Below are 12783 nucleotides of genomic sequence, written 5' to 3'. Positions count from 1 at the left end.
TCTTCTCCATATTATTACAAGTTTACAACTATACTAAGAGAATCTTTCCATATGTTTGATCAGTGCTCAACTGTACACACAAGATTTTCGTCGTATCCAATCCTTATGGTGGTAGTTTCTATTTTGCATGTGAAATGTTTGAATCGCTGCTGCTCATATTTAAACTCAGTAACACTGCCATTTTAATGCGATCATGAAGATCAAATATATTAATGTATTATGTTGGGTTTTGGAAGGATCTTAAAGAATCGTAATTTTCCACACTAGAGAGCAGTTACGACTTGGTAGATAGACTTATGGCCCATTGAGTTCATATACACACACTCGTCAGTTATCACAAACATTTATCTTCTAAATTTGAGGAGAGCCTCATAGTTCAACTTTCTAGTGGCCTCAATACACCAAACTTGTCGTGTATACATGGCTCAAGTGTCATTAAGTTGACCACACAAAATTCATGAACATTAGAGAGTAGTTTCTGCCATTTCACAAGAGTTGAGACTTGGTAGGTATAGACTTAAGGCCCATTGAATTCACATACATACACTCAACAGTCATAAGTCACAAGAACCAAATTTCAAACACTAATCTTCTAAATTTGCGGAGAACCTCATAGTTCAACTTTCGAATTGTCTCTATATACCAAACTTGTCGTCTATACATGACTCATGTGGCATTAAGTTGGCCACACAAAATTCATGTAACATTAGAGAGTAGTTTCTGCCATTGCACAAGAGTTGGTAGGTATAGACTTAAGGCCCATTGAATTCATATACATACACTCATCAGTCATAACTCACAAGAACCAAATTTCAAACACTAATCTTCTAAATTTGCGGATAACCTCATTAGTTTAACTTTCAAATTGCCTCTAGACACAAACTTGTCGTGTATGCATGATTCAAGTGGCATTTGGTTGGCCACACAATTCAAAAGGGAAACGTTTACGAGGAACCATTCACTTCTGTTCCAGGAGTTGGCACTATATTCCACATAACCACTATATCTAAAGATAATATTTCGATTTTCTTACAATAATATGGTAGGACCGACCACAACAAATGAAAAATAAGTTTTGAATGGGTTTGGTTCATGTTTGAGTATCAGTTTGATTAGTTTAGAAGTCGCCAAAAGTTTTTTGGCCTGATTATTTAGTCTTTGAAATCCACATTACCCGATTAAATAAACTGACAAAAACCCTAATTAAGGTTTGCTAGATAATATATTTCCTACAAAGTAAGAAAAGAAAAACAAAAGTGAACTGTGAAGTCATAGTCAAAAGACAATTAAGTCTCAACTTAAAAAAATTGTGATCAACTTGAAAAAGTGACAGATAGAGAATCTATCCTTTGGATCCTCTCCTCTATTTGTAGCCCTTCACTTGGATTTCTCTTGGATAACTCATTAAATAACACTATCCAATATACACACATGTGTATCAGCGTATTTATATGCATGTGTATCTATATTTAAAGGCTTCATAATCTTGTCACAAAAAAATATCTTCATGTTTTGTATCTTTCCGTTATAACTCACATAATTCTCTTCCAGATTTCTTGGATTTGTCCCCGAATCAATTGGAGATCTAAGAAGAAGAAGGATCTTCAAATGTGTACTCATCATGATGACCAATCACAATACAACCTCCCTTGTCTCCATTGTCAACCACATTCATACATTCGCATGGTACGTATATATACATACATAGTTTATGCGGTTTTTATTTGGTATAATAATCCTGAACACCAGTGGTCGATTTTGTTAGGTTCAAAATATGATAGAGAGATGCATTTTACTCCGTATGACTCGTGACGAATGCATCAAGGCGTTAGACCAACACGCAAGCATTCTACCGCTCGTTACGCTCACCAGTTAGTCTTTATAACCATTACACATATATAGACTTTGTTTGTACACAATCTACATATCAAAATGTTTTAAGGGTTGGTTAAATTTGAGCGAAGGTGATATTTTAGATATAGGTTTCCAAGATATACGTTTGGATCATGTTCGTCGTTTTTTATATCGGCAGTCGACACATTTATTGATAGAACGTCACAAATGATTTTGTTTTGTTTGCAGTTTGGAGAGGACTTCAAAGGGAAAATAAGGATTTCTTTGAAACGTATGGGAATTTCGTCTCTCCTAGGCCATGCTTAAGTAAGATTTAATCGTAAATAAATTCCAAATTAATTTCTCAATCAGCATATCTACCAAACATGAAGACATAATATTGTTTAAGAGATTTTTTTTACAAGAGTTATTTTTTCTCATTTTTTGACATGACTTTTGATCAGGTGGATATGTTCGGAGATCGCCGAGGTTGGCGAGAAGGATACAGTGAAGACTTTGCTTTAGGCTTCTAGATATATGTAGTAGAAAAAGCTTGAAACATAGGTTACTTATAGAAAGCTAAGATGAATTAGTCACGCTTTTATGTAGACCTTTTATGTGAAAAAGTTTCTATCAGATCAAGCGCAAATAAGCTTTTATTGTGTGATCTATTTCTAAGCTTGCTTGTCTAGATGCAGTCTAGTAATTGAAAACCCTTAATAAAGAATTATTTACCGTTTCAGCTGCTGTTTTTCTTGCTTCAAGTGATTACATCGCTTAGATAAACTATAACACAAAGAATAAACCAATTCAATCCGCATCTGAATTTCAGTTGGAATATGTATGATACCAGAGTAAAACACTTAAGATCTGTGAAGCATAAGTACAGTATAGCATCTTGAATTTATAATAAACTCATTGAAAACTACGAAATCCAATAATGTTAGAAATTTGGCAACAAAAAGCAGTCCAAGATTCATACGTCAAAATATACTAATGGAATTATGGATATTTTATTTCAAATATCTATTATTTATAAGTGGAAAATAAAAAGTGATTCCTGTATATTCTTGTGAAAAAAAGTTCCATTTTTGCTCAACAGACAGAAGTTCTTTACTGTTTCAAAAAAAACAAAGGTTTAAGAGCATGATTAACCCTAAGAGCTTAAATTGGTCTCTTAATGATTTTTAGTAATTAATTATAGTTAAGAGGTTGTATTTAAGAGACACCTATTTTTTTTGCTCAAATGGTAAGTTCTTAATTGGGGGTTTTTAAGAAAAAAAATGGAGACATCAAATATCAATCGCATGGCCTGGGAATATTCCGTTCACTGCTATAACCTGCAACAAATAGAATCCAATCGTGATTTTATGTAAAAAATCAATCTGATACACTATAGCGAATCATCATTAGAAACAAATACGATACGAGCTTGAGAATCATAATACATGAGCCGTCTAAAAAAGATCGGATTAGAGCGAGATGAAACCTGTTGAGGAACACGGAGAAGAGAAGCGTGACGTAAGAGAGTTCGTAGAAGTGATTGACGGAAGGATGAGTGGACGTTTCGTCGAGCAGCCACGGAGAGAGAATCACCGTTTTCGTCGCAAAGAAGAGAGAAAGAACTGAACCAGACGACGACAAGACACACCTCTCCTTTGTCCTCTCATTTCTTGACACGTGGCCAGTAAGAGTCATCCCTTTCAAGCCTTACGTAAGAGGCGAGTCTTGGGTTTTCTTCTTCTTTTATATTTTTTTAATTATATTTATCCTAAGAGTCTAGTTAAAAGTTAGCGATAATAATGCTCTAAGTTCTTTAAAAAAAATTAGACACGCAAGCCTGGTTTAGTCCGGTTTTAAGTGATATGGTTGTTATGAGATTGAACCAACAGAAGAAAACGAAAGTTAGCGTCTATATTATTAAAATTAAAGTACAAATTGGAGATGTTTGGAAACAAGAATAATAGGAGAAATGAGATATGTTTGGCAACATGAATAGTAGATATGTTTGATTTAACACAATCATTTATTTTTAGCATTTAATAATTTACTATTAATATCAATGAAGACATAACAGCATATTAACTAGAAAGATATCGCAATCTCCTAAAAATCTATTTAGCATTTATTTCTAATTTAAGTTGATAATACCATTGTTTTCGGTTACTATATTTCAATTTTGTTTGAGAAAGAATCCAAAACAAAGAATCCAAAAATATTAGGTTTCAAATAATTTTTGTTTAACACATCCCTCTTCATCTCCTATAAGCTATTCAGTTTCCGTGTAGCAAAAGTTCCAACTTAACTTAAAAAAATATATTTTTATTTTATATTTATCAAATTTATAACCTTAAATGATGTTTTATAATATAGTAGCTATGATGAATTTTACTAATTGTAGTTTTCATTCTAATTCGGTAAATTAATCCAAGGTATTTGTTTCGGTAAATTAATACTTTTTATAAATATCCTTTTAAAATAAAAAATATTTATTATTTTAACATTTATATTAATAAAATAGTGATATATATATAACTCAAGTGTATTGTTTCCACATTTGATACACAACATACTTAAAACAAAAAAAAATAGTTGATTTACATAAGCAAACCGCATATACAAAAATACAAAATTTTGTGTATACTTTTATATAAATAATAATCTAATGCAAATCAAATATGCTGAATGTGGAAGAGTATATAATATACTACACTAAATTCAAATATATATATATATATATATAATTGACCAAACGACCGCACAAGTGTTCTACACTTTATCTATACAAAAAAAATATACATTTTTGCGGTCGATTAATTCATATTATAACAGTTTAAAAACCAAAACAAAATTACTCAATATAAACTATATTTTTGTTTAAAAGATCCATATGAAACAATTATTTCATACGATAATTTTTCAAAATACAGATTACTATTTGTACACTAAAAACATTTATTTAAAAATAAAATGACTATTCGCACGGATGTACGGATCAAGATCTAATTTATGTTTTAAAACCGAACATAACCGGTCTTGTAACAAAACAGTTGCGATTGGTCTGGGCGGTTCCGAGATTCCTTTAAAAAGATAGACGCACGAGAAGACAAAAAAAGGGTTATCCAACCTTCCTCTTCCTACCTATGTCAACCAACTACTAATACGACAAAGATCTTTGCTATTTTTTTCTTTTTCTTCTGGTTTTCTCATTAGACTTGAGAGCATGTGGTGGAGAGTCTTGTCTGAATCATCTCGAAGAGTCTCTGAATCATCGGAACAAAAGGGTATCTAGTGTTCTTAGGATTCAATTCTCTTTATATATATACACATACAATCTGCTCGATATGATTTCTTGTGGAATGTTTTTGATTTAGAAAAATTGAAGTGGCTATTCAAAAAAAGGTTTCATCTTTTGCTTTTTTTTGTGTGTGTGTTGGAATCTTAGGGACTCTGTTGGCCGTGACCATGGCAACCGATACAACAGCCTCAAGCTACTGGTTGAATTGGAGGGTTCTCCTCTGCGGATTAATCCTATTAGCTCCATTGGTGTTAGCAGCGATTCTCATTTGGAGATACGAAGGCAAAAGAAGACAAGGACGAGAACGCCCTGGGACGTTGTTCCAAGACGAAGCTTGGACCACATGTCATAAAAGAGTCCACCCTCGTTGGTTGCTCGTCTTTAGAGTATTCTCGTTTGCTGCAATGCTGACTCTACTCGTTTCAAATGTTGTTCGTGATGGAAGTGGCATATTTTACTTCTATACTCAGTGAGAGTTTTTAAATCTTTTCACTTTTACTTTTCTGAATCTTTCCTTTGAAGCGAATGAAAAAAGATTCAAACTTTTGTTGGTTTGGTGAAACAGGTGGACGTTTACTCTTGTCACACTCTACTTTGGGGTATATCTTACATGTTGAGGTTACTGTCTTAGTTTCATATACTGATTGAATCCCTGATTCCTTTTTTTCTGTAGTATGCTTCGTTGTTATCTATTTACGGTTGCTGCATCTACAATAAAGAAGCTGGTGGTAACACAGAGAGTTATACAAGCATACATGATGCAGAACAAGGCACTTATAGACCACCACCAATCACCCGTGATGAGTCTGGAACTTTACCAAAATCTCCCATTGCACATTCAGAGTCACCCGTCCGAGAAGCAGCAGGGTTTTGGGTTTATGTCTTTCAGGTCCAGTTCCAAGTAAGTCTCTTCTTTTTCTCTCCCTTAAGTCATCTTCTTGAGACTTCAGAGAGTGAAGACTGTACAATGCCATCAGAAGGACTTAACAAAGTTTTATGTTGTGGCAGACTTGTGCTGGTGCTGTTGTGTTAACAGATATCGTGTTTTGGGCGATTATCTACCCTTTTACTAGTGGTTACAAGCTGAGTTTTGTAAGCTCTACCTTTGATTCCTATTCTCTAGACTGATTTGGGTTCATTTTCAATGATCATTTTCCCCTTAACATTATCTTTATTTGGATTTTCAGCTAGATGTTTGTATGCATTCTCTCAACGCTGTAGTTCTCCTCGGTGACACATGTCTAAATTCACTGGTAAGTCTTCAATAAAGAAAAAGTGTGCGGATACAATGAATCTCCTGCCTATTCTTGTTTAGAGCCTAACAAACAAAAAAAAAATCTTGTTTCTTCACTGTTGTTCCAGCGGTTCCCTCTGTTCCGGATCTCTTACTTTGTACTTTGGAGCTGCATTTACGTGGCTTACCAATGGATAATCCATGCCTTCAAGAACTTATGGTCCACACTTCTTCCACCGTGTTTTTATTTTCTTCATTAGAGGCTGATAAAGAGTTTTTAAGAGAGTTTTTGTCATACATGTTTTTGTGCAGGTGGCCATATCAATTTCTTAGTCTTTCTTCACCCTACGCACCCTTATGGTACATTCATAAACTCTTCACATCTACTATGTCTCGCATAAAAGTTTCAGTAAAAAAGACAATTGTGATCGTTTCATAATGTTTGTGCAGGTACTTGGGAGTGACAGTGATGCATATACCGTGCTTTGCCGTCTTCGCTTTGGTCATAAAGATGAAGAGTTCCTTGCTACAGCGTCATAAGACATGAGGGGAGACCACTGTCGAGAGGACTTATGGTCCAAAGTCAAACACAAAATCAGGAAAAGTCAAACCTTCTTAGTGGATAAGAGGCTAGTCAATGGATCTCAAGTTTACAAGTACAAACCATAATTTAGGTCTTGTTTAGTTTATGATTAAAAGAGAAAACAAATGACAAATCTCTCTCTCTCCCTCTCTCTCTATTCTTTTTGGTTAAACAATTGATTATGGGAAATGGTTACAGTGAAAACTAATAAGTTTTAATATGTTATAACAAATCAAAATGGGTGAAGCTGAAACGTTGGTTTACAAGTTAGGTGTCATACTCTGAACAACCACCAGCTTTTCCAGGGAAGGAGAGTAGCTGCAAAGTCTCTTACCAGTCCAATAAGTTGTTAATCAAATAAATATTTCTGTTCCTAATATAGTATATACTTACATAAGTATTGTAAAATATTAGATGTTTGGTACACATAAGATTATTATTTGAACAGTGGGTTTGAAGTTTGAACATTATATTTTATGTTTTATGAGGAAACCAGAAAATTGTAAGTAGCAAACTACAAATTAGAAGACTAATGTGAGCCTAAGAACATTTCATTATTTGGAGATACATAAACCCACAAAGATAGATAAAATGTGAAGAATATGATCTTACCATCATGAAAGATCATCAATGAAAGTACGATCGAAAAGAGGAAATGAACAAGATTCTAACAATTAATACAGTTATAATATTCAGGAGATTTGCTGCTGCTGAAGATTGATAAGTTTAGAGTAAGGACCATTCTCCTTCTCAATGAGACTGTTGTGGCTGCCTTGCTCTATGATCTTACCTTCTTGTATCACACTTATCATATCTGAGTTCTTGATCGTCGATAGCCGGTGAGCCACTACCACCGTGGTCCGGTTACTCATTAGCCTATCCAATGCTTGTTGTACCTAGTATAAACCAGTCAAGTCTTTGTTAGAAATCTTGATCCAAACCCTAAAAAAATACTAAGAAGAAAGCTTACCACACGCTCTGATTCAACGTCCAAGGCGCTTGTGGCTTCGTCAAGTAGCAGAATTGCTGGATTCTTGAGGACGGCTCTAGCGATAGCGATCCTCTGTCTCTGGCCGCCTGACATCTGAATGCCACGTTCCCCGACTTGTGTCGTGTAGCCTTCCGGGAGAGAGCTGATGAACTCGTGAGCGTTTGCAAGCTTAGCTGCTTCCATGACCTCAGATTCAAGAGCTCCTTCTTTGCCGTACAAGATGTTCTCGTAGATAGTTGTTGCAAAAAGAGCCGGTTCTTGTTGAACCAGACCGACGTGTCTTCTCAGCGATCTCAGTTTCAGTTTCTTGATGTCTTGTCCTGTAACAATTTTGATTTTAAACAGATTTCTTGTGTTGCAAGATACCTATGATCAAAGTTTCTTGTATCTCAAGTAACTAAGTTAAGAGCTGGCACTCACCGTCTATCATGATTGTTCCGGCTGTAGGATCATAGAACCGGAGAATAAGAGAAAGAACCGAACTCTTCCCGGACCCGCTCTGTCCCACCAGCGCCATGCTTTTTCCACAAGGAACAATCAGGTCGAAATCGCTGAAGATAGTCACATCAGGCCGTGAAGGATAACTGAAATGAACACCTTTGAGCTCAATTGTGCCTTCCACATCACTCAGCTCCTCGCCTTTATCTCCAACGACCTGACTTCTTCGGTCCAATAGCTCGAAAACCGATGCAACCATCTGGTTTCCCTTCAGTATATCAGGTGCTAGAGCCAAAACTTCACCCATCACTAACGCAGTAACAATCAAAACCATGAATGTTTTCATCACCGATTCGAAACTTGATAATCCTTGCCCCATCAAAACCGATCCGTACCTGTAAATACACCTAACTTATCAATTATATGTACTTAGTTTCTCTCTGTGGAATTGCTTATATGAATACCAGAGGGCAAGGCCGTAGGAGGAGAAAATGAAGAACTGAGAGACGCCGTACAGTATCCCAGCTGTCTGTCCACGCCTAAAAGAACGTTCCGACGGTTCTAAAAGCTCGTTGGAATAAAGTTCAAGAACCTTATCCTCGGCACAAAAGGCAGCAACGGTTCGAATGTTGCTAATAGCCTCTCCGGCCAACATGTTGGCCTTTACATACGCTTTATTCAAGTTTACTCCATAGCCTTGCATGAAAAGTTTCTAACAAATACAACAATAACAACAACAAAAAATATAAAAACGAAATTACTGAAATATGAAAGTAAGAAAGCGCGCGTAAAACTAACTGCCTTTTCTTACCTCGCTAATATGTCCGCTGATGATCAATGGATATGTTGCCAAGACAACAAGAGTGAGACGCCAGTTAAGTATAAAAGAAATGATGAATGATGTCACAACTAGACCAAAATTCTCCAATAGAATCGTTGATCTATCGACCACAATTGTTCTAAGCAAAGTGCTGTCACTTTCAAGCTGCGACGCTAACATTGAGCTAGTGTTATCCACTTTATCAAACCATCCAATTTCATTCCTCAGGATCGCTATATATACAAAAAAAAAAATCAAAATTAGATCAACTTGAATACAATGAAATGGTAGAATTCATGGACATATATGAGATTTAGGGAGTTATATAAATTGTTTGAAGTTAATATTTTTTATTAAAAATTTGACAATTTGAACTCCTAAAATTTGAGGTTATTTTTGATGTGTCCAGAACCGGCACTGATAAGATTGAAACCGCAGTTTTGTGTTCTGTGCATACCTGAAAACATCATTTGACGGACGCGGAGAGTGAGCCGCTCACCCATGATACCAAAGGTGGTATGCTCAATTGCGTGTGAGATGACGGTAATGACCGAGGCACAACAGAAGAGGATAGAGATTCTCTTCACTTCTTTTTGAGTTGTCTCCCAGTCCATGTAATAAGAAACTAGAGCCTGGGAGATCCCAAGTGCGAATAGTGGCATTTGAGACCCGGCAACTAAGGAACCAAACAACCCGAATAGTCCATACTTCCAGTCAGGACGTATCATAGAGTAGAGACGTCCCAATGTTACTTTGCCTTGTCTAGTTGTGTCTGGTTGGTTTCCTGATTGATCCATGGAAGACAGATTCGTCTTTGTTATTGTTCGTTTCAGCAGGGGTTCTGTACTGTAGAAACGAAACAAAGAGATGGTGAGATTGGTCCGGATTTGGGAAAATTTAACTTTAAGTATTAGTACCTGACTGGTGGTAAGTTAGGAGTGTGGTTTAAGTTAGGGTTTGCAGCTTCTTGGATACGTAGGAGAGAAGAGTAAGCTCCATCTGGGTTAGAGATGAGTTCGTCGTGGCTTCCAGACTCAATGATGTTTCCTCCATGAACAACGGCTATGATATCAGCGTTTCTTACGGTGGAGAGTCTATGAGCCACCACAACCGTCGTCCTCCCTACCATCACTTTGTCCAAAGCTTTTTGCACGCTTTTCTCTGACTCTGCGTCTAGTGCGCTTGTTGCTTCGTCGAGTAACAGTATTGATGGATTCTTCAAGATGGCTCTCGAGATCGTGATCCTCTGCTTCTGCCCACCTGATAGCTGAACACCTCTCTCTCCCACCTGTAAAACCGGATAACAAGTAAAGTTTAGGGTTTGTTTCTTGTCTTCCAAGTTATCTAATTTTCAACTGACTTGTGTTTCCAATCCATCTGGGAGTTTGTTGATGAATGAAAGAGCTTCCGATAGCGTCACTGCACGGGTGATTTCCTCATCCGTCGCGTCATCTTTACCATACATAATGTTCTCACGAATCGTGGTTGCAAACAGGGCAGGCTCTTGATTAACCAGACCAATATGTCCTCTAAGCCACTTGAGATCAAGGTATCTAATATCGTTCCCGTCAAGAAACACTGCCCCATCGCTAGGCTCGTAGAACCGCTCTATCAGAGATATCACCGTGCTTTTTCCAGACCCGCTTCCTCCGACAAGGGCCACGACTTTCCCAGCAGGGATCACGAGGTTCAGCTTGTCAAAGATCACCACGTCAGGGCGAGACGGGTATGTGAAAGTCACGTCCCTGAACTGAATCTCTCCGTCTACTTTCCCGAGCTTACGACCTGTTTTCACCTCCTTGTTCCGTTCGATCATCTGGAAGATAGGATACGCTGCAGCTCTCGCTCGTACAAATGTGGAGATGTCTGGCGCTGCCTGGCCAAGAGACCTAACACAAAACCAAAACAGAATGTAATCAATAAAACAGAGGAATAAACAATCAAAATGGAAATAACTTTTTATATTACAAGCCAGCGATGACGACGTTGAGCATGGTCGTGAAAGACTCGCCGCCATTAGCAATGCCCTTGTGAACAATGATGCTTGTGAACCAAACAAGCAAAGCCCATGACAGAAACAGAACACAGTGCATCGAACCGAGTCCTAGTCCTTTGGCTAAACCGGCTTTTCTCCCGTACGTGTAAGTATTCTTCAGAGCTTCTCCGTATGATCTCACCGCCTTTTCTTCTCCTGTGAATGCTTGTACGGTCCTCACATTCCCGATCACCTGAGTTTGAACAAATTATATGACATTAATTTTTAAATAAATAATCACATTATATAGTTTTCTTGTTGTACAAGTTACCGACCTCTTCCGCAATCTCGCCGGCTTTGACGTATGATTTACGGACACTAGCGAGGAGTCCGGTGCTCACATAAGCGTAGATGCCACCGGCGACCGCAATGAGTGGGACTATGGAGAGAGTCACAAGACTTATCTGCCATACGCTAGCGAAACCGATTGCAGAACCAGCTATAAACCGGCTCATGCAGTGCAAGAAATTTCCCACCTGCACCGGTTATCATATATTCGTAAACCGGACTAAGGTTATCAAACTGATACCGATTAGATTTCGGTTTAGTGTACCTTCTCGGATAGAGCGTCTTGGACGACAAGTATGTCGGAGGTGATGGCGGAGATGACTTCTCCGGTGGAAGATTCGGTGTCGAATAAGCTTATGTCTTGACTTAACATAGACCGAAGATATGCTTTTCTCATTTTCGCCGCTTGTCTCTCTCCCGTATGCATCCAACATGCAACCTCTGTTTGCATTCATTTTATTGTTATTCTTAGTCATAGTATCTTCAAAAAATATTATTCTTATGATTGCTTTATACATTCTTTGTCATGTTCTTTACCTAGCCATGATGAGAAGAGCATTGCCACACTCAGATATACAAAATCCAACGAGTACTGCACAGTCAAATAAATACAAATTAAACGGGGTAATATAATAATGTTACTATAAAAATTATTACCTATTCGCAATCCAATTATATTAAGTAGAGATATATTTCCAAATAAAATTAATTAGCTTTTGACCAATTTTGATCTTCCATTTCAGATTCATATACACTGAACCCAAAGAATCATATTTATTTCTAAAATTTTGGATTTATTAGATCTCAATCTCTCCGGAATTTTGTGAATCGTCATTTTAACTCTGGTGTGGTCAATAAGATTCGAATCAACTCATTCCAAGTTCTAAAATAATACTACTCAGTACTCACTGCATATAACATATCGAACTTCTTAGGCAGATGGAAGGATTTGAATGTAACAAACCTAACAGCTTAACAGTTTTGGATAAATAATTATGAAAATATAGATATGACCTTGGCGACTTTGTGAGAAGCTTCTTGGGGGAAGAGGTAAGCAAGACCGATGATGTTGATGAGTTTCCCGAAGAAGATAAAGAAAACTGGAACGGAGGCTCCGTGAATGCACGCACCAATGGATCCAAGAGTCATCAGAACGCAGTCGTAGGAATCAGCAAAGGAAAAAAGCTTGAACACTGATACACTTGGCCGTTTCTTCTCTTTCTTCTTCTCGGCCACTTTTGCCGAAATGTCGGACGGCTGCAT

At 37.2% G+C, this 12783-nt stretch overlaps 3 protein-coding genes across 3 annotated transcripts; 2 read left to right on the top strand and 1 right to left on the bottom strand.

The window, feature by feature from the left end:
• Positions 1 to 1467: 1467 nt before the first annotated feature.
• On the top strand, positions 1468 to 2575 carry LOC108852526 (uncharacterized). The gene is made up of 4 exons (XM_018626034.2): positions 1468 to 1686; positions 1766 to 1871; positions 2083 to 2160; positions 2298 to 2575. Exons 1-4 carry the CDS (start codon positions 1609 to 1611, stop codon positions 2342 to 2344), a joined length of 309 nt encoding a protein of 102 aa, XP_018481536.1. The 5' UTR covers positions 1468 to 1608; the 3' UTR covers positions 2345 to 2575.
• A 2332-nt stretch (positions 2576 to 4907) lies between these two features.
• On the top strand, positions 4908 to 7159 carry LOC108839498 (uncharacterized). Its single transcript, XM_057006716.1, has 9 exons — positions 4908 to 5117; positions 5279 to 5600; positions 5697 to 5730; positions 5805 to 6032; positions 6140 to 6223; positions 6319 to 6384; positions 6494 to 6585; positions 6678 to 6725; positions 6816 to 7159. Exons 1-9 carry the CDS (start codon positions 5057 to 5059, stop codon positions 6910 to 6912), a joined length of 1032 nt encoding a protein of 343 aa, XP_056862696.1. The 5' UTR covers positions 4908 to 5056; the 3' UTR covers positions 6913 to 7159.
• A 344-nt stretch (positions 7160 to 7503) lies between these two features.
• On the bottom strand, positions 7504 to 12783 carry LOC108843381 (ABC transporter B family member 10). The gene is given in 12 exon segments (XM_056989468.1): positions 7504 to 7844; positions 7919 to 8259; positions 8360 to 8772; positions 8842 to 9089; positions 9189 to 9430; positions 9655 to 10043; positions 10115 to 11086; positions 11166 to 11425; positions 11508 to 11708; positions 11786 to 11961; positions 12058 to 12112; positions 12535 to 12783. Coding segments are annotated over 12 exon segments (3750 nt in total). The 3' UTR covers positions 7504 to 7640.

Source organism: Raphanus sativus, chromosome 1 (genome assembly GCF_000801105.2).
Source record: "Raphanus sativus cultivar WK10039 chromosome 1, ASM80110v3, whole genome shotgun sequence".
Lineage (NCBI taxonomy): Eukaryota > Viridiplantae > Streptophyta > Magnoliopsida > Brassicales > Brassicaceae > Raphanus > Raphanus sativus.
The sequence above is the reverse complement of the archived record's forward strand: the minus strand, read 5'-3'. Positions and strand labels throughout refer to the sequence as shown.